General features: G+C 56.0%; 10 protein-coding genes across 10 annotated transcripts; 8 read left to right on the top strand and 2 right to left on the bottom strand.

The window, feature by feature from the left end:
- Nucleotides 1–550: 550 nt before the first annotated feature.
- PHYSODRAFT_315105 (hypothetical protein) lies at nucleotides 551–1,741 on the top strand (the record flags this gene model as incomplete). Its single annotated transcript, XM_009528867.1, has 5 exons — nucleotides 551–696; nucleotides 855–1,089; nucleotides 1,145–1,333; nucleotides 1,409–1,477; nucleotides 1,556–1,741. 5 exons carry the CDS (start codon nucleotides 551–553, stop codon nucleotides 1,739–1,741), a joined length of 825 nt encoding a protein of 274 aa, XP_009527162.1.
- Nucleotides 1,742–2,483: 742 nt separating this feature from the next.
- On the top strand, nucleotides 2,484–5,091 carry PHYSODRAFT_504652 (hypothetical protein; the record flags this gene model as incomplete). The annotated part of the gene is made up of 4 exons (XM_009528866.1): nucleotides 2,484–3,084; nucleotides 3,160–3,338; nucleotides 3,656–4,705; nucleotides 4,780–5,091. The coding sequence occupies 4 exons, from the start codon at nucleotides 2,484–2,486 to the stop codon at nucleotides 5,089–5,091; spliced, it is 2,142 nt and encodes a 713-aa protein (XP_009527161.1).
- Nucleotides 5,092–5,486: 395 nt separating this feature from the next.
- On the top strand, nucleotides 5,487–6,591 carry PHYSODRAFT_503052 (hypothetical protein; the record flags this gene model as incomplete). The annotated part of the gene is made up of 2 exons (XM_009528865.1): nucleotides 5,487–5,690; nucleotides 5,770–6,591. Coding segments are annotated over 2 exons (1,026 nt in total), but the record flags the coding sequence as incomplete, so codon positions are not given.
- An 825-nt stretch (nucleotides 6,592–7,416) lies between these two features.
- On the top strand, nucleotides 7,417–8,002 carry PHYSODRAFT_354647 (hypothetical protein). The gene has a single exon (XM_009528864.1). It carries the CDS (start codon nucleotides 7,464–7,466, stop codon nucleotides 7,932–7,934), a length of 471 nt encoding a protein of 156 aa, XP_009527159.1. The 5' UTR covers nucleotides 7,417–7,463; the 3' UTR covers nucleotides 7,935–8,002.
- Nucleotides 8,003–10,710: 2,708 nt separating this feature from the next.
- PHYSODRAFT_499880 (hypothetical protein) lies at nucleotides 10,711–11,745 on the bottom strand (the record flags this gene model as incomplete). Its single annotated transcript, XM_009528863.1, has 1 exon — nucleotides 10,711–11,745. The coding sequence occupies one exon, from the start codon at nucleotides 11,743–11,745 to the stop codon at nucleotides 10,711–10,713; it is 1,035 nt and encodes a 344-aa protein (XP_009527158.1).
- Nucleotides 11,746–13,401: 1,656 nt separating this feature from the next.
- Nucleotides 13,402–14,371, top strand: PHYSODRAFT_331958 (hypothetical protein; the record flags this gene model as incomplete). The annotated part of the gene is made up of 2 exons (XM_009528862.1): nucleotides 13,402–13,671; nucleotides 13,751–14,371. The coding sequence occupies 2 exons, from the start codon at nucleotides 13,402–13,404 to the stop codon at nucleotides 14,369–14,371; spliced, it is 891 nt and encodes a 296-aa protein (XP_009527157.1).
- Nucleotides 14,372–15,017: 646 nt separating this feature from the next.
- PHYSODRAFT_331957 (hypothetical protein) lies at nucleotides 15,018–15,461 on the top strand (the record flags this gene model as incomplete). The annotated part of the gene is made up of 1 exon (XM_009528861.1): nucleotides 15,018–15,461. One exon carries the CDS (start codon nucleotides 15,018–15,020, stop codon nucleotides 15,459–15,461), a length of 444 nt encoding a protein of 147 aa, XP_009527156.1.
- A 588-nt stretch (nucleotides 15,462–16,049) lies between these two features.
- PHYSODRAFT_383890 (hypothetical protein) lies at nucleotides 16,050–17,063 on the top strand (the record flags this gene model as incomplete). Its single annotated transcript, XM_009528860.1, has 1 exon — nucleotides 16,050–17,063. A coding segment is annotated over one exon (1,014 nt), but the record flags the coding sequence as incomplete, so codon positions are not given.
- Nucleotides 17,064–17,267: 204 nt separating this feature from the next.
- On the top strand, nucleotides 17,268–18,046 carry PHYSODRAFT_409952 (hypothetical protein; the record flags this gene model as incomplete). Its single annotated transcript, XM_009528859.1, has 2 exons — nucleotides 17,268–17,643; nucleotides 18,012–18,046. Coding segments are annotated over 2 exons (411 nt in total), but the record flags the coding sequence as incomplete, so codon positions are not given.
- A 444-nt stretch (nucleotides 18,047–18,490) lies between these two features.
- Nucleotides 18,491–18,829, bottom strand: PHYSODRAFT_440000 (hypothetical protein; the record flags this gene model as incomplete). The annotated part of the gene is made up of 1 exon (XM_009528858.1): nucleotides 18,491–18,829. A coding segment is annotated over one exon (339 nt), but the record flags the coding sequence as incomplete, so codon positions are not given.
- Nucleotides 18,830–19,051: the final 222 nt, after the last annotated feature.

The raw sequence follows: 19,051 nt of genomic DNA, 5'->3' as shown, positions 1-19,051 counted from the left end.
GGGGGGGGGCTGCGCCACTGTCGCACGAATCAACAAAATTTTTTTCGATTTCAACTGAGACTTTGAAGGGTCAGTTGGTCACATCTACCGACAAACGACTCATGAGGATATCAAGCGCGCTTGCGCTGTTGGTCGCTTTCTTCGTCGATGCAGTCGCAGCAGGTGCAGCCTTACCTTTACTGTTAGCTGCCCCCCCCTGCACGTTGCTTACTCTTTCTGTCTACGCCGATCTGGTTCGTTCGTGCAGAATTCGTGTACTACGACTTCAATGGCACAACTAGGTTAGTTCTAAATGGAAAAGCGGCTACAAGTAGCTGCGCATCGTTCCCAAGTGTATGTATTCGCTCTCTTTTGTGCTAAATTCAACATTAGATGAATATGTGGCTTATACTGTACGGGTCAGACTGCGTACTCGAAATTCTCCGGTGCCAATGATGCACGCGAAGCCACACTGGAAGTTGTATTGACCGAGCAGCAAGAAGCGCTTCGCCTTGAGACTCGTGAAACTGAGAACCGCACGACAAGCGCGCGCGTCGCCATGGAGACGGCTATGCTTGGCCATCGCGGCGCTTATCAGGAGAGCGAGGAAAAACTTCGATGTCCTGAGCGTCTACGCCTCACAGCCTCGCAACCGCACCAAGTTTCTTCAATTTGGTACGCGCAGCAGCTACCAGTGTTGCAAGGCTTCGAGACACGGTTCACTTTCTAGATTACCGACCAGTCTCGGCGCTGTTTCGAAGTAAAATACCAGAACTTCGGGATCCACGAGTACCAAAGCTGTGCGGTTCATGGTGGGCATTTGTGATACATTCCCACCAAAACCGCACGGCGACACTGGGGGTGGAAGGTTCCAGCATGGGGTTTGCCGGACTACACAACTCACTTGCCATCACATTTGAAACTAGGCTCAACGATGAAAGCGCTGGAGATGATGTCTTTTACGATCATGTTGCAATTTACTCACGAGGTCAAAGCAGCAACACGGACTCCGAACGCGCTGGAATCTCTGCCGCTGCTGTCCATGATCTCGCTGATGGCAAGGTGCACATTGTCAAAATACGCTACTACACGGAGTTGCAGATGACACGCGTGCACTTGCTATGCGATGTAATACTTCTCTACTAACACCTATCTTTTGACGCAGTATAACTACGTTCCTTACTTCTCAGCGACCACGAATTTGCCCAAGTTCATCAAAGACGTGTCAGATGGTCGAAGAGTTGGAACGCTAGTAGTGTTTATGGATGAAGGCATCAAGACCGATACGCCCATTTTGACCGTTCCTATCAATTTGTCAGCTACACTGAGGCTGGATTCCGATGAGGCATTTGTGGTACGTTATTAGCAAGAAAAATGGTGGTAGTGGTGGTGGAAGTCACTGACTCGACAGATGATTGTGCACTTGTAGGGATTCACGACGTCAACCAGTAGCTCGTGGCAGAAGCACGACGTCTTGGGCTGGTTTTATTGCAGCGAGGTCCGTGACGCTGAATTGAATTTTACTACCCATCCATGTTCACTAAAACCTGGTAATCTCTTGATTTTGATGCCGTAGCCCCCATGTTTGGACCAGTACGACACGGAACTGACGTTCGACTTCGACTACAACGAGCAGTCAATGCTCTCTACTGCTTCTCATGGCAACACTCTCTACCCGATATTCATCTACCCGGACACGGCGTCGTGGGCCAAAACACAGGTGTACTTTTCCGCCAACCAAAAGGTCGGGCTCGTCTCGTGAAGCTCTAGCGAAGATGCAGTGTACTGCGTAGTAAAATATTAAGCGGCAGTCGCTTTCGTCCATTTCAAACGCATTAAAGTCGATTTATTCTACGCAGAGTATACCAGGCGAAGCCAACAACATTTACGCCACATATTGCCCTTACGGTCGTTCAGAGGCTGCACGGGGCGGGCATTGTTGCCGTCGACCGTGATGTGGTACTCCACCAAGTCCCTGTGAAGACGGGTGAAGTCGGCAGACGAGATCGGATCGGGGTCGTGAGGCTACCAGGGTAGTTGTAGATGCCGCAGTTCTTGCTCGCCTTCTTGGTCAAGTTCGATTAGGATCTCCTGTGTAACCAGAAACGAAATAGTGAGTGGAGCTGTACGATGGTATATAGTGGACCTAGCGCAATCCGCTGTTGAACTTCCAGCTGAACGGTGATAGCCTCGCTCTTCTTGCTCAAGAGCGCCCAGAACTGGTGCCAGCCAAACGTCCGATTTGGGAGTGATGTCCACAGACCTGGCCTTGGTACGTGCACCGGGGTCTGCTCCACTGCAGGGGATCGCGAAGCGCATCAGAAGCCGATACTGCAGCTTCACCAGAACCTGGGAGTGAATGTTAGCTTCAACATTTATATGTCTTCCCGGAATGCATAAAAATCGAGAGTGAATGTAAACTTCAACTTCTCTTTGACTTCCTAGTCACCACCCCCAATTAAGTACGGCTGACCAAAGCCAAGGAAAACCAATCCGAGAGCAACATGGCGGCCAAGGCGGGTAGCGCGAGCGTGCTGGGCGGCGGCGGCGGCGCAAGCGGCGAGTTCATCTCCGTGGCCGGGCTGCGCGTGGACGGGCGACGCAGCGAGGAGGTGCGGCGCATCCGCACGCGCTTCGGGCTCTTCTCGCGCGTGGACGGGTCGGCTTACTACGAGCAGGGCAACACCAAGGTGGTGGCGGTGGTCTACGGCCCGCGGGAGCTGCGCGTCGGCCCGGCGGGCGGCGCGGCGGCCGTGGGAACGGGCTCGGGCAACGCCGCGTCCAACACGCAGCCGCGCGCCGTCGTCAACTGCGAGTTCACGCAGGCGGCCTTCGCCACGTCGGAGCGCAAGCCGCAGCGCAGCGGCGACCGCAAGAAGGTCGAGATGTCGCTGGCCGTCAAGCAGATCTTCGAGGCCTGCGTGCAGACACAGCTGTACCCGCGCTCGCAGATCGACATCTTCGTGCAGGTGCTGCACGCGGACGGCGGCGAGCTGCCGGCCAGCATCAACGCCATCACGCTGGCGCTGATCGACGCGGGCATCGCGCTCAACGACTTCGTGGTGGCCTCGTCGGCTGGATACTTGCAGCAGACCATGCTCTGTGGTAGGTAGAATGCGGTAGAACGCGGTAGAATTGAGGTAGAGTGGTCTAATGGTGTTGTGTTCTATTCTGTGGCAGACCTGAACTACGCGGAGGAGGTGGCGCGCGCGCCGCAGGTGGTGATGGCGCTCAATCCGCGCACGCAGAAGCTCAACCTGCTGCAGATGGAGTGCAAGCTGCCGCTGGAGCTGTTCGAGAGCCTCATGGAGGTGGCCACCGAGGGCTGCAACCAGATCTACGACCTGCTGCAGAACGCCGTGCGCGAGAACACGTGGAAGCGCCTGCGTCTGCGCGGCTCGGCGCTCGCGTAGACTTAGCACGGACTGTACCATTAGACGCAGCAAGCCATTTCAGGGTAGAAGCGCCCTACCTCCTCACAAACGGGTAGGGCCCACCTTTGGGCGGGTCATTTGAATTTAATGCTGAAGTTTGTATGCTCATGTGCAAAAGCGGGCGTTCGTTGTGTCGTGCATACAAACCCCAAGTGAAATATTTTCAGCCAATCCCGTGCTTTCGCGGGAAGTCGAAGTTTGAATTGAAAATGCGCCGAGGTGGCGCCAGATCAGTTCCCGAGCTCCCTTGTGCCGCGCATACCATGGCCCTCCGCTCCGCCCCCACGGCACGCGGCGTCGCCCCACGCACCGCGCTGGACGCGCAGGAAAACCAGGACCCCGAGCATGTCGGAATCTCAGCAAAGTCGCTTGTATCTGCGTCAGGACCGCCGTCCAAAGCGAGGAACTCCGTCTCAAGCGACTCGAGCACGCGGAAGCACCGGCGCGCGCTGCAAAGCATCGACAGCAACTGTCCTAGACCCACAGTGAACGCGCCCAAGCGCGCGCAGCCCAACGCATCCGCGCGCGACCTCCAGAGCCCAGTAGACGCCAAGAAATCGCTCGGACAGGCCACGGTCGCACTCCACACATCTACAGGACCGGAAGGGCAGGAAACAGGTCGCACAGGGGCTGCAACCACGCCAGTTGATGAGGCGCAGAGCCCGCACTCCTCGTCGGAGCAGACAGAGGCGCAGGAGAGCGAGAACTTGGCCTGGATGGACATGATGCTGGCCCTATTGGAGAAGCGCTACGGCCCCGACTCCTCGCTGCCCGTGTGTCTCACTGACCTGGAGGCCGCCAACCTGTTCCAGTTGCCTCACCGCAAGAAGCTTAAGACGGGGATCGCCTCCTCCCCTTCCACGTCCAGGACTAGCCTGGACGCCTCTAGACCTCAAACTAACACAGCCAACGACTCCAAGTTGACAGCTCCAGGCTCGTCGAACGTGCAGCAGACCTCAGCGCGGTTCGAGCACGAGCCGGAGCTGGCCAAGGAGGACAAGCGGCAGCGCCTGCTGCTTCGACATGCGCAGCAGATCCAGGCCTCAAGTGTGTCGTCGTCCACCAGTTGCGGCTGCAAGACCGGCTGCCTCAAGATGTACTGCATGTGCTTCAGCTCCCGCGGCTTTTGCCACGCCGGATGCGCCTGCGACGACTGCAAGAACGGACGCAAGCACCAGACCGAGCGCGTGGAGGCCATCCAGAACTATTTAGCCAACGACCCGCGCGCCTTCTCCTTCGCGTCGCTGCCCCAAAGTGCCAGCACCACGGGCTTCCTTCACCTCCTGCCGCAGGTACGAACACTCCTCCTCCCAATGTCTGTCTGGTGGGATTCCTGCTAATGGTTGATACTGGTCGATGTTGACAGAAATCTAGCGCGGTCGTGATGCGCGGGTGCCGCTGCAAGAAGTCCAAGTGTCTGAAGAAGTACTGCGAGTGTTTCCAGAACGGCATCGCCTGCACGTCGCACTGCCGCTGCATGGACTGCTCGAACCACAGCGAGTCGACGGCTGCGCACCAGCACCCGCACCTGCAGAAGCGCAGCGCCACCGCCCATGGCAAGCGCGCGCTCAGCGTCTCCCCCACTGCCAAGTCGAAGCCCTTCCACCCCGTGCAAATCACCGTGACTAAGCAGCCCCGCCGCAACCTCGTGGGCAAGACGCTCCGCCTCAACCTGTAATCTGCTGGGGACCACCAAAAGCACGCGAAGCGCCTTCATATCCTTGCAAAATGCCGTTGGCCCCCAGCCTAAATACTACGCAAACAACTCCAACAACACTAAACGCCATCACAATAGACTCCTCTGTCAGCTGATCCCGTGGTTTGACAAGCATTTAGATCACCCTGGCTTTGTTGCAAACACTCAACTCCCGTCACAATCAAGTCACCTCACACTCGCTATGCCAGGAAGTTCCAGCGCGTCCGAGCGCACCCCGCACGAAGACTCAACCGACAGCAGCCCGTCGCCGGGCCACCTGCCAGTCAAGAAGCGCAGGCCCACGTACATCGTCCGCAAGGTCAGTTTAGTGCATTGGCTTGTAGAATTTTAGAGAAAACGTGCGGACTCACAGTGTACAGGAGGAGGAGAAGGTTCTACGCAATGAAATCGTGCACTTGGAGGCCCAAGTGAGTGCACTGAAGACCCAAGAGGTATCCGCACGAGAAGGAATACCAGTCGACCTGCTGCAAGTCCAAGGGGAGACTAAACTGTTGGGAGACTTGGTCAGGAACCAGAAATTGGGCGTTGCAGCGGCCCAGTCACTCATGCTGGAGTGCTCGGTAAGGTTAACTTAATTATTGTGTGCTTGTCTTGGAGGTTATCTGACGTGTCTTCCCATGCTTTGTTTGACGTGACCAGAGGACCCACTATTCTCACCCGCTATGCTCCCGCATCTGCCTCAAGAAGGACTGGGGCGAGCGAAGAGCTACGCTTTTAGCTATTTGGGACGAAAAGCTGCTGAATGCCTACAACTACGTCGTAACACGCAGCCACCACATGGCCGACGGCGCTGACCGCGAGTCCAACGAAAAGTTTGAGACTGACGACGGTGATGTTTGCTTCGAAGGCATCGCGGTGATTCATTTTCCTGGCGTCAAGTCCTTGCGACAAGTGTATGAAGCACTCTGCTTCTATTTGAACAACATGGAGATCAGCATCTCGGAGCGCCTGGGGCATATTACTGTTAGGGACGACTACGATGTTATCGACGGAGCAGCGTTCAACTCGCGCATCACTTCGAGCGACGAAAATGGGATCACAACCGAATCCAAAACGATTGGCTTGATGCAGCTCTTTGAAAACGGGGACCCGCGGTTTGGAGGCGAACCTTGCGCCATTGTGACCTCCGACTGTGTCGACGAAGACGAGCTCTATCCCTATCGCTCGTCGAGTCATGTTCGCAAAGACATTTCTGGTGCCATCTTGCTGACAACAAGCAGGCAGAAGACCCAAGGCGCGGGCGGGGCTGGTTCAGAAGGAGGCTCAACGGCTACCCATAACGACGATATTGTCGTCACGATGCGGCGTACAGGCATACTCAAGCTGCATCGCCCTGGATTCCCCATGCCACCTCTCGCACAACAAGAAATGGAGGACGGCATCGCGGACTGGGGTAATGTCATGATCAAGACCATGCGCGAGGTACTGTACAGTACTCCTAAAACAGCGAGTGAGAACTAAAAATGAAGCAGGACGAGGAGCCGACTGGAGCATGATAGGCATAATCATTTTTGAAGTCTGTATGTTTACCTTTCTGGGACTTGTCCGCCTCAGGTTCCAACAACAACAGAAAATGCCGCGGGCCCCGAGAGAGATCAGACCTGCCACCATGTCCGACGATTCCACCGACAGCAGCCAGTCCGCAGAGCCTCAGGCCAAGAAGCGCAAGCCCACGTACCTCATCCGCAAGGTGCGTGCTGCGCCTTCATGTGTCCAAACTCTCTGTTGAGTGTGAACTAGTATCTAACCAGTTATCCCGATTACAGGAAGAGGAGAAGGCTCTACGCGACGAAATCGTGAAGTTGCAAGCTCAAGTGGCAGTGCTCAAGTCCAAAGGCTTGCCGACAGATGCAGCGATCGCTGCGGACCCAGTGCTGCAAGAGTCCACAGCCAAAATGGAAGGTGCTGACGGACACCATCAGGAACCAGCAGTTGGGGATCGCCGCGGCTCAGTCGCTGGTGACCGAGTGCTCGGTAAGGGCGACGTGCCTGCAATTTATTGCGATAGATGTTGTTGCTGATGATCCCTTTGTGTTTGTTGCGCGCAGAGGACGCAGAGTTCGCACTCGTTGTGCACTCACATCCGTCTGAAGCGCGAATGGGCAGCGCGACGAGCGACATTGCTGGCCATTCGCGACGCGAAGCTCAAGAACGCGTACGAGTTCGTCTTGGCTCGGAGTCAGTTCACAGCTGATGGCCCGGTCCACGAGTCCAGCGAGAAGTTCGAGACGGACAGCGGCGACGTTTGCTCCACGGGGATCATCACCGTGCGATTTCCAGGGGTTCAATCGCTCCAACTGGTTTACGAGGCGCTGTACTTCTACCTGACGAACATGGAGATCAGCATCTCCGAGCGACTGGGGCATATCACGGTGCGAGAAGACTACGACGTCCTGGAAGGCTCCGCGTACAACGCGCGCATCACTTCGAGCGACAGCAATGGCGTGACGACGGAGTCCAACACCATTTCATTCACGCAGTGGTTCGACCTGGGCGATCCTCGGTTTGGAGGCGAGCCGTGTGCCATTGTGGCCGCGGACTGTGTCGATGAGGATGAATTGTACCCCTACCGGCCATCAGAGCGCGTTCGCAAGGACATTTCGGGCGCAATTGTGCTCACAGCGAGCAGGCAACGGGATAGTGGCGAACTAGTCGTGACCATGCGACGCGCAGGCTACTTGAAGCTGCATTGCTTTCAATTCCCAGTATCTTCGCTCGCTCAGCAAGAGCTGGAGGCGGGAATCGCCGATTGGGGTGCCGTGATGATCAAGGCCATGCGCGAGATCCTGTACGCTCGAATCTGAGGTAAAAAGCTCCTGCACGAAACTGCCCATAACTTACGCTTGCTTCTATACATGTAGCTACGAGGGATATCCTTTAACTCAATCGTTGATTCATAGCATCACGACATCACCATTGTGCTTATGCTGTGGTGAACATTGTCGTCTTCTGCTGAAGCCGATGACGGCGTGCAGCCCACTCAACAGGAGTGATTTCCAACAACGTACGGTGTGGAAGAGCTGACTCCGATTTGACAAACCCTGACCACGTCAGCTATACTGATGCTCAGTCATCTGTGTTGAATAAGCTGAACCAGAGACAGAATAGGAATCGGAGCCCGAACTCACTCACTGGCGTAGCAAGTCATTTACCATCCCGCCTCCACCTCATCAAAGCGCAACACTCGCCATGCAGCAGCCCCGTGACTTAATGCTCCAACCCCCCGGGTCCAGTTCTGACGACTCGGCAGACAACAGTCACTCCCCTGGGGCCGAGGCGCCCAAGAAGCGCAAGCCTACGTACTTGATCCGCAAGGTGCGCGCCAGTTTTGGCGTAGCATTCCTGTATTTGTAGCCGATCATTCAGCCGTATTTTACCTCTTTATCTTTTTTCCAGGAGGAGGAGAAGACGCTGCGGGATGAGATCCTGCAGCTGGAAGCTCAGGTGGCAGTGCTCAAGACCCAAGGCCTGCCGGCGGGCTCGTCACTCGCTGCCGACCCGGGACTGCAACAGGCCAAGGTCAAGTCCAAGGCGCTAACCAAAGCTATAAAGCAACAGCAGCTAGGCATCGCCTCAGCGCAGTCGCTCATGATGGAGTGCATGGTGAGGGATGAATGAGAATACTTCTCGTTTTTCGTAGCTGCCAGCTAACATTTTTTTATTTTCTGTTGTCTCGGGAGCAGAGAACGCAGTACTCTAACCCGCTGCGCACGCACATCCATTTGAAGAAGGACTGGGCTGAGAGAAGAGCTACGCTGCTGGCCATTCGCGAGCAGAAGCTGCGGAACGCGTTCGAGTACGTGACGATTCGCAACGCGCAGACCCCTGCGGGTCAGGACCAAAACTCAAACGAGTTGTTTGAAGACGACGACGGCAACGTTTACTCGCTGGGGAGCACGGTGGTCATCTTCCCAGGCGTGCGCTCGCTCCGTCAAGTGTTTGAGGCTCTTTGGTTCTATCTCACCAACATGGAGATCAGTATCTCCGAGCGACTGGGACATATCACTGTGAGGGAGGACTACGACATGATCGAAGGCTCTGCGTACAACGCGCGCATCATGTCCAGCGACAGCAATGGTGTCACCACCGAGACGAACACGATCGTGTTTGGACAGCTCTTCGAAGAAGCCGACCCGAGGTTTGGCGACGAACCGTGCGCCATTGTGGCTTCAGACTGCGTCGATGAAGACGAGCTGTACCCGTATCGGTTGTCTGAACATGCTCGCAAGGACATTTCGGGCGGAGTCGTTCTGACTGCCGCGAATCGAAAGAAACAGCCAGCTGGGAGAAAGCGAGCAACAAGAAGAGGACGAGGAGCTCGTGGTCACTATGCGCCGCACAGGCTACCTGAAGCTGCATCGTCCGGAGTTCGCGGTTGCGCCGTTTGCCCTTCAAGAACTGGAGGCTGGAATCGCTGATTGGGGGCAAGTCATGATTAAAACCATGTGCGATGTCCTCTACGCTCAAGCACGATCGAGTTACGAATAGCTATGCACGAATGGACGTTGCTATTGTACACCCAAGGGTTACATGTATGCCAAGCCCACTTGGTGTGGGGTTGTTGGGCTGTATCGCTGTCGCTGTAAAGTCCCTTCAAGCGCCAATTGAACGAGACGTCGGTGGACATTCCGTCTTCATCCTGTGTGCCTGCATCGAGACAAGCACCGTCGCCTACACGTCGTCGTGCGTGGCCAGCTTGGCATCGAGTGACGCCACGAGCTGTCAACGAATGCATCAGATGCGGCGGTGTTCTCTCTGTTGCAGCCTTGGAAAGCCGTGACCTCCGCTGTTTGTGGGCAACCGCGCGTCTGCATTTCTCCAGCTGCAGGTCAGCAAGGCCTTGGAGGTGGTTCGTCACGAGTCAGCGTACGAAGTATCAGTTTAGGTAATGACTCCCTTGGACGCAATCACCAGACAGACTCATTCAGCAGTGGAAGGAATTGAGGCACGCTTCAAAGAAGGTAGCGTTGTGTAGTGGCCACTGGCCACTACACAACGCTACCTTCTGGCCAGCAAGCAGAAGTTGCCCATGCATGTTCAGTGAACATTGTTCACATGGAGCGTATTGTGTGGAGCTGCGTCTTGGTTAAGCATGCGGAGTGGATAGACTGCAGCGCTGCGGTGCTGGCAATTTTGCCGGATTTGCGTCGGATACGTACGAGCGGGCGATGCAAGAATATGCGGAGCCAGCTTTTCCGGCGTCGCGCCGCGTATAGCGATACTTGAGCATGTGCATGTACGGATTCAGCGCATCAATGTCTTCGTGCATCGAGCTGCAGTTGAAGTCAATTCGATCGACTCGCTGCGGATGTTAAACACGCCGCGTCCGGTTGTCACCACGAGACGCCGTGACGGCAGCACCGAAGCTGCAACCAGTTACATGCGCGTACACGGCGGAAGGCCTTGAATTCAACTTTATTATCTTTTGACACATAACATACTAGCCGCTCTTTACTTCTTACTTGCAGTTCGGCGGCGCGCTCTTATCAATTGGCGCGCGCCGCCGTTAAAATTCTCCTTCTCCGTTCTAGATAGATGCTTCCCCTCATAGTCATAACCTCAAAAAATCAAAATCCTTCGTCACACAGCGATGAGGCTGCGCTCGGTGTGAGCCGTAGCCAGCATCGCCGGGTGATCCAAAACTTCGCGCATGCTGCTGAGGCGCTTGGTCGGGTCCACCGTGAGCATTTTCGCGAGCAGATCCATGGTCGCCGCCGAGAACTGGTTGTCCATCCCCCAGAGCTTGAGCACCCCGCGACACCCGACGGTCTTGACGAGCTCGAAGCCGCGGCACTCTGGGAACGGCAGCGTGAGCAGCGGCGACCCCGTGAGCAGCACGAAGAACACGGCGCCCAGCGACCACACGTCCGCGCGCACGGGGTCGTACCAGGTGCCGCTCACTGCCTCGGGTGCTGTGTAGTGCAGGTTGCCGGCCACGCGGTCGCGCGAAAGCTCGGCCGCGCGCGTGGTGCTGGCGCCGAAGTTGCAGATCTTGACGTCTCCCGTCCGGCCGATGAGGATGTTCTCGGGACACAAGTCGCGGTGCGCGATGCCGCTCGCGTGCATGTAGCGCAACCCGCGCGCGAGCTGCAGCACCCAGCGACGCGCCTCCTGCTGCGGCACGCCCTTGGCAGGCTTGGGTCCGAGCGCGCCTCGCGCGATGAGGTGCGACAGCAGGTCCCCGCCCGGACAGAATTCCATGATGAGGCGGAAGGACTCGCTCTCGACGCTTGTGGCGTAGTAGCGCACGATGTGGCGCCGGCCTTCGAGCACGCTGCGGCCCGCGCTGCTGCTGTTCCTGCTGTTCAAGGCCGCGTAGTTGGCCGCCTCGCGCTCCAGTGACAGCAGCCGCTGCACCGTGCGCCACTCCTGCCACGTGCGCAGGCCGCCGCCGCCGTTGCGCTCCGAGTCGAGCGTGAGCGCGCGTACTTTGACCGCCACTGTGAGCGAGCCCGGCGCCGGCTTGTCGATGCCCACGGCGTCGGGCGACACCTCCATGGTGCCGACGTAGACCTGGCGCGTCAGGCGGCGCGAGAGGTCCACGCGCGTGGACGCGGAGCCCGACGAGGTGCGCGCGCGGTCGGAGAGGGCCGGCTCGGACGAGCGGCCGGACATGAGGCCGCGCTGGCGTTGCTGCTCGAGCTGTTGCTGCTGATGTGGCTGGTCCGCCGTCGCGGCGCGCTGCTTGCCAGTGGTGAGCTGGTCGGCGTCGGTGGACGCGTCGCTCGCGGGCTCAGTTCTCAAGTGAAGAGACCGCCGCGCGCCGCGGCGAGAGAAGACGAGGCTTACGATCCCACGGCCGCGCCGTGATAGCGCCGATGGATTGGGGCTCAGTGGCGCCCAGAGCGCGCCGCCGCCGCTGTTGCCGCCGCTGGTCATTTTCTCACGCGCGCCGCGTCTGCAGTGAAGGCGCGGCCTCGTTTCTGACGTGGCAGTCGTCTGCGGCGCTGCGCGCGGCTTCAAGACTAATAACTGCCGCCGGTCCCGGCGCGTTGAAGCCGCCTGCTGGCTGGCTGGCTGCCGAGAGCTGCAGAGCAGAGGAGGGACCTTCGCTCCACTCATCCATCCTCCGCCGTCGAGCGGCGCAGAGCTGCTCTCGCCCCGAAATATTAGCCTGCCCAGCCCAAGGCCGCTGCGCCGTAACGCCTCCGGAACGCGCATTAAAATTTTAGTTGCAGCGCTCGGCCAAGCATAGCGCTCGCATTTGACTCAAGGCGCAGGCATTATGCACTCGGCATGCACTCGCCAAAGTGCAGGATGCGATCTGCCACGTCAGACGAGTCTTATTCGCGACGACCCGACGACCCGTCCCCTTCACGCGGCCTGGGCCTCTCGTCCGGCATGGCATTCCGCCGCGCAGGGGCCACACAAACGCTGATCTCGTCCGACCTGCGCTGCGTCACATCGTCCGAACAGTACCACCACGACGGGATCAACTCGTTCTCGCTTCCTCATTGTCAAGAGAGTCCTGGGTCAAATATGGATGTTACCATGGCCAAGCGAGGTCGGCTGCGCGGCTTGAGCAAGCGCGAGGTGCACCGTAGGTTGTTGCCGGCGGAGGGCTGCAGTGGGCCGGCCCCCGAGCAGCCCAGCCGAGCCAAGCAGAGCAGGCCTATGCCGTTCCTTTTTCCGAGTTGCAGCAGCTGCTGCGTGTTGGCCTTTTTGGCTCGAGCCGCTTGGCTCCGCGGACGTCGCGCGTTGTGCCTTTTGCCCGAGCGAGTCCGTCATCAAGCAAGCGCGGCATCGGCGAGCAGCTTGGCGCCGGTCAGTGGGACGGCGATTTGAGACAGCAGCCGGCAAGCGCAGGACGAGCGAGCAGGGACGACGAGGCATGGCATCATGACATGCCAATGGCACGCTCCATTTGGCCAACGTTCTTGGCAGGTGGCGAAATTGGAACCTGTCCACGGCCGATCGACTGGCTGGCCTTGCTTGGCCGGCTGCTCCCTCCCGGTGTGGACGGTTCCAGATTCCTGATTCGCGCGGGGCCACCCTGCAACGAAATCCAATCGTCTCGGAGCGATGGACAGACGAGGACGCACCTTGCGAATCCACCGTGAAGAGCTGTATTAATCGAGCCGGATGCACCACTTGAAGTGAAGGCAACGCTTTGATCTTTCTCTGACGAGCGCGCAGGCACGAAAACGAAAAACTGAGGCGAAGTATTTTTAGGGAACGCGACAGCGGCAACGCTGGTCATCAACAACAGCACTATCCTGATAGGAATAATAATAATTCTGGTCATCTGATCCTAGAAATTAGGAAAGCAGCATGCTGCGCGGCGCCGTTGCCGTGGCCCCGCAGGCCTCGGACGTGCTCGCACCGCCAACTGAACGGCATCCGACGCTCGAGCGCGGCGGGAGGTACTTGTACGGATTGTGGGAATGGCTCCAGACGAGTCACTGCGGCCAGTACATGTACTCGGTTGAGCGCATGCTTGCCTTGGACGAGTATCGCCACCGAACGTCGCGCGCGCGAGTCGCGTGTGTGCTGTTGCTCACCCCGTTGCCGGCGATCCTGGTGGTGGTGCTGACCGAGTGCGTCCCGCTGCGACCGGCGGCGCGCTGGCCAACTTCATGTTCTGGATCCGCCACGCGGCCATGGTGACGGCGCCATGAAGCAGGCCAAGGAGTGGATCCCGGGCGCGCCGCTGACTCGACAACGGATCGTCGGACTCTCGCTCGGGTGTGCCGCCGTTGCGACATGGCTGGACATCCTCGTGGCAAGGCTGTGGGTCTTCCCGATCCCGTTCCTCGTCGTGCTCGGGGCTCCAGTGCTCGAGGTGATCGTCGCGCTCGCCGTGATTTGCACCATCGGACGGGGCGAGCTGCGCGCCGTGAAGGACGGCGCGTTCCATCTGCGGAGATACGCCAACCTCTTCTCGGCGCAGACGTCGCTCATGCTGATCTACCCGGCTTACCACGCGCTCTTCCTCGTGTCGCCGAGCCTGGTCCAGCGGTTGTTGCTGCTTCTGCTGCCGGCTTTGGATCTCGCGTTGAAGAACCTGATCGTGTCCTTCGGGTCGCACCTAGAAGACCGATTGTCGGAGGAGGTCGTCTTTGTCGTGGACGTGTACGACGCGCTCTACACGACGCTGTGCATGCGCTCGGAGAATTCGTTCGTGATGGTGGCCATAATGGCGTCGTTGCGCCTTGCCGACGCGACGTTGTCCTTGCATTCCATGCACAAGCGCTTTCGGTTATTCGAGCTCATAGTCGAGAGCTTGGAGACCCGACGGTAACGCAGCGGGAAGTGCAGCTTGGTAGCTCTGCGCATTCAACGGGGAATCTGATGCAGGCCACGTTGAAGCTGCTGCAGACACCTGCCACGCTGGACTCGTCTGAGCTGAATAGGATTCGTCTGCAGTCCGGGGTACGGCACAAGATCGCTGACGAGACTGCTGCATTACTGCGATCGTTACACAGGGTATCAGAACGACCGAGCGTCCTCGAAAGCCTCATCCATAGCTGAGCTCAAGAGCACGTATGCGTCCGCCACAACAAGCGGTGTTCCTGATAGTGGGCAGCGTGTTAGAGCGCGACGAATGCCACGAATCGGATTGCAACGACTACTTCGTCCTGCTGCTGTTGAAGTCGTTCCTGTGTGTTCAGAGGTCCTCTATTTACGCTTGTTTAAACTATAGAGTCCTGATATCGCTGTAGACTGAGCCTAATTGACGAACGGTGTTGGGATAGTTCCTCCTCCGGCGAAAATTGTTCTTGCAGGTAGTCCCATAGCTTGACAGGCAGGTGCTCTCGAAGTAGTACAGCATTGGTAAACTGAGATAGTTGTCCTGTTGAAGGCGTTCCTGCCGTAGACATTGGAAAGGGTGGCGACCCGCAGGCGAGCGCGCCATGCGTCAAGGATATTATCGAAGCCACACCACTATGCAAGTTTTCCAGTGCGTCGGAATCGACGGCCCCCACGATAGCGGACCTCTCGCTGCGAGTCGGACGTCCATCGGACCGTACACGCAGTGCATCATTCCAGTAATGTACATTGTGTACATGGCGGCGCTACAGCATCTGCCCAACCGAGTATTCTACCCTGGCACGCGCAACGTGGAAGACGCGGATCTGTTCGCGAACCGCATGCTGGTGATCGGTATGCAGGGCGTTTTCCAGTTGTCACTGTTGCTGGTGCTGCATCGAATTGTGGCGTCTCGTTTCGCGGTGTCAACGCTATACCAAATCGCGTTCGTGCTGGAGACGCAAACGCTACTCGTCCACGGCAAATTGTCGGCATGGTTGATTTTCTCAGTCGGATTCCAGCTTGAGCACTACGGTAAGGCTATGAACGCTGTTGATTGGCGAGAATCTACTGCAAGCTAACGTGTGGATGATTCCGGTGCTGACTTCTCCTTTCAATTCTCTTGGATGCGTGATCGCACAATGTAACATTTAGTACTTCTGTAGCATCATGTTCTCCTGTAAGCACTTGACTGTGAAATTCATGAATCGTGTCGAAATTGCGCGTCTTCTGGGTGTGGCACGAGCTTTTATCTTGACATACACTATGTGCACGATCTAGTCACCTTATAGCTTCTCAGCGGTTGTATGGCGATGTTGAGGTTCCCTCGTGAAATCTGCAAATATTCCTCGACGCATCAGGTGCGATCGTTTATGAGTGACAAACAATTGTCGTCGAACACAACAATGTAAGCGTATAATGTACAGAACGACAAACCTCACTTGTTTTTGAGTAATTTTTTTATTGCGTTGATCCCGATTCATTTTGGTGCATCGTATTTATAGTAGATTTGACACTTGGGCTACTCGAAACATCTTGTCATGTCCATCGCCCAAGGCTCAGTAGTGGCACCGACGGCTCCCGATATCCGAGTAGCACCTCAACGGAGCCGACTTGCGCCGATCTACAATGTTTGCAAGAGCCATGGTGGCCAATATTCTGTTGAGCGGATGTTGGCTTTCGAAGAGTATTGCAGGCGTACTCCATTGCTTCGCGCCGTGGCCGTGTGTGTGCTGACCCCCGTTCCTACGTTGATGCTCGTGATATTGGTCGAGTGTCTCCCTCTCCGACCACCTTCCGACGGGCCAACAGCGAACTACGCGTTTTGGGTCCGACACCTGATCCTAGTGACGATCATTATGGTCGCTGTCGGATTCCAGGCAAAGTCGTGGATCTTGGGGATCCCTCTGACCCCTCAGCGAGTTCTCGGAATCGCTTTGTGCAGCTCCACAATCTCTACTCTAGGAGACCTGGCAGTCGCAAGGTTGTGGACTTTCCCCGTGCCGTTTTGTGCTGTTTTGGGTACTCCAGTGCGCGCGGTTGTTCTCATTTGTGTCTATGTCAGCGTTGTGGGGAGAAAGTCGCTGGCATCAATTGAGAATAGTGGACTGCAATTGCAACGATTTCTGAGGCTTCTTTGCGCGCAGGGGTCTGCCATAGTAATTTATCCGGCATATCACGCGGTTTTTCTCGCTGTGTCGACCACTATCCGACGACTGTCGCTTGTATTTCTCCCGATCATGGACCTCGTGGTGAAGAAAGTGATCATAGCCAATGGATTGCATTTGGAGGATCGACTACCGGAGGTGGTAGTGTTCACGGTGGAAGTCTCGGATGGGCTCTACACAGTTTTGTGTATGCAGAGTGTGAATTCGTTTGTGATCGTGGCTGCCTTGATTCTGGTGCTCAACATTCAAGTCGCGATGGCGTACCGGACAATGAAAGGAACAACGCATACCATCCGCACGTATCTACTCGAGAATCCAGATTCTACGACAACCTCTGCTGTCTCGGCAGCAGTACATTTCGTCGAGACCCCCACCCTACTAGACCCCTCGGGGTTACGACAGATACGCATTTTCTCGGGGGCAAAATACAATATTTCCTCCGCGAAGGAAAGGCTGCTGCACAAGCTGGCCGCGTGTGCTGTTAACACCAAGCGTGAAATCACCAGAACGAAATCCAAGCGTCTTTTGCTAAGAAGAGCGCTGATGAACGTTGTACGTGCAACGAAGACCACGTGGCCATGCAATGAATGCTCCATGTCATCTCACTCTACGATCTTTCCCGAACCTACGCCGCCATCCGTGAATCACTTGACTCGAAATGATACCTCAGCTTTATTAAAACCGGCGAGTATCCCAACTCAAGCTGATCACGAAGTTCACCAGCGCAATACTCAAGTTGTCAAACGCACTCTCGAGCTGCTTTTCCAAAATGAGTACATCGGGCTCATTGCGTACATTCAGAGCATTATTCCGTGCATCTACATGGCGTATATGGCAGTGTTACAGAAGCTTCCCAATCGAATATTTTACCCCAGAGACCGAAGCATTGGCGATGGCGAATTCTTCGCAGTGATCAGCATTCTAGCGATGCTTCAACTCATGTCGCTGCTAGTGCTTCACTGGATAGTTGGCAAACGTCTCTCGGTCTCAACTTTGCACCAAGTTGCGTTCGTTTTGGAAACGCACGCGGAACATGTCCACGGTAAACTAGCAATCTGGCTAATTTACACCGTCTCACTCCCACTAGCGCATTACGGTAAGCACCCCACATATGCGACTAACGTTATACAGACAACGACGGATAAATCCGGCATAACTGAATGACATCCTCCGTAGTAAATGTGCCAGAATTCTCTGTCGGGAACGATAGAGATTGTACAAGGCAATGACATAAAATACACGTAACGGAGCATAAAGTACACACAAATTTAGAGTAAGTACTTAAAACCATATAGAATACAAACTCAAGTGTAACTCTCGAAGCTGATTGGCTATCTGAATTACTTATTGTAAAAAGTACAACATATGTGTGCCGGGTTTTGCGTTGCCGTATTTATCCGTCGTTGTCTGTAATACTCCCGTCCGCTGTTCTTTTCTCACACGAAATTATATTTTCTTTGACAGGCTCGGACTTTTCTTTCAGGTTTGCCTGGATTCATGGCCGCTGAAAAGGCGAAAACTCGCTAATACACTGGTTATTTAATCACCTTTGCACACAACTGGTAGCTACTTCGACAAACGCACTACGATAGGCATCCTTGTATCACCTTTTGCACAATTTTTCATTATGAGTTCTTAATTTTCGCTATTGATGCAACTACATACGTGTAGTACTACCTCCGCTCGGAAAAGTGGTACTAAGTATTCACTTTTTGACAACCGCATGCTAGTCATCATGCTGGGCATTTTTCACCCACTCGAATCTGAAGCTAAAGTCGGCCCCTTTATCAGTTCGTGAGTTCAATGAAGTCAGTTTTTGTCACAATATTCACATGAGATAGTCGCTTACCATAGTGTTCCAGCATGAAGCTCACGGCGAAAAGCAGCCACGTTGCAATCTTCCCTTGAACGAGTCGGGCGTGCGTCTCGAGAACAAACGCCACTTGATAGAGCGTGGATACCCCGAACCGAGTAGCAACAAACACGTGAAGCCCGATCAAAATTCCCATTTGGAGCCCCACAAACACCACGATGACAGTGAAGTGCTGCGCCAGACCCTCCGGGTGGGTCATATCCTGCCCGTTGAGGTAGAACACGCGGTTGGGCATCTCCTGCATGACGATCATGTAGCCCATGTATATCATGGGGGTGATGCACTGCGCGTACGCGATGAGACCCAGATACTCGTTGTTGAACAGGAGCTGCAGCGTCTGATTAACCGCCACCGTGTTCTGCTTCCGGGTTTCTTTCAACACGTCGGTGATCACGGGGTTCCCCGGCATCAAAATCGACCGTAGCTTGAGCGTCGTAGCCAGCTTAGTAGAGGCTGCAGTGAGCTCCGCCAACCTCCGCGATGATCCCAAATGTTGCGGGACCAGCTTCCGAACTGAAGAAGATTCTGGCAACGCTGATACTTTACGTGAAGACCCTCCTGACATTTGAAACGAAACTCGGCGCGACGATCCTGCGCCCATTTGAGTGGAGATTATGCGCCCCGATCCTCC

This window comes from Phytophthora sojae (assembly GCF_000149755.1).
Source record: "Phytophthora sojae unplaced genomic scaffold PHYSOscaffold_4, whole genome shotgun sequence".
NCBI lineage: Eukaryota > Oomycota > Peronosporomycetes > Peronosporales > Peronosporaceae > Phytophthora > Phytophthora sojae.
The sequence above is the reverse complement of the archived record's forward strand: the minus strand, read 5'-3'. Positions and strand labels throughout refer to the sequence as shown.

Coding starts and splice junctions, on each gene's coding strand:
- PHYSODRAFT_354647 (XM_009528864.1), top strand. CDS start 7,464: ATGGAGATCAGCATCTCCGAGCGACTGGGGCATATCACGGTGCGAGAA.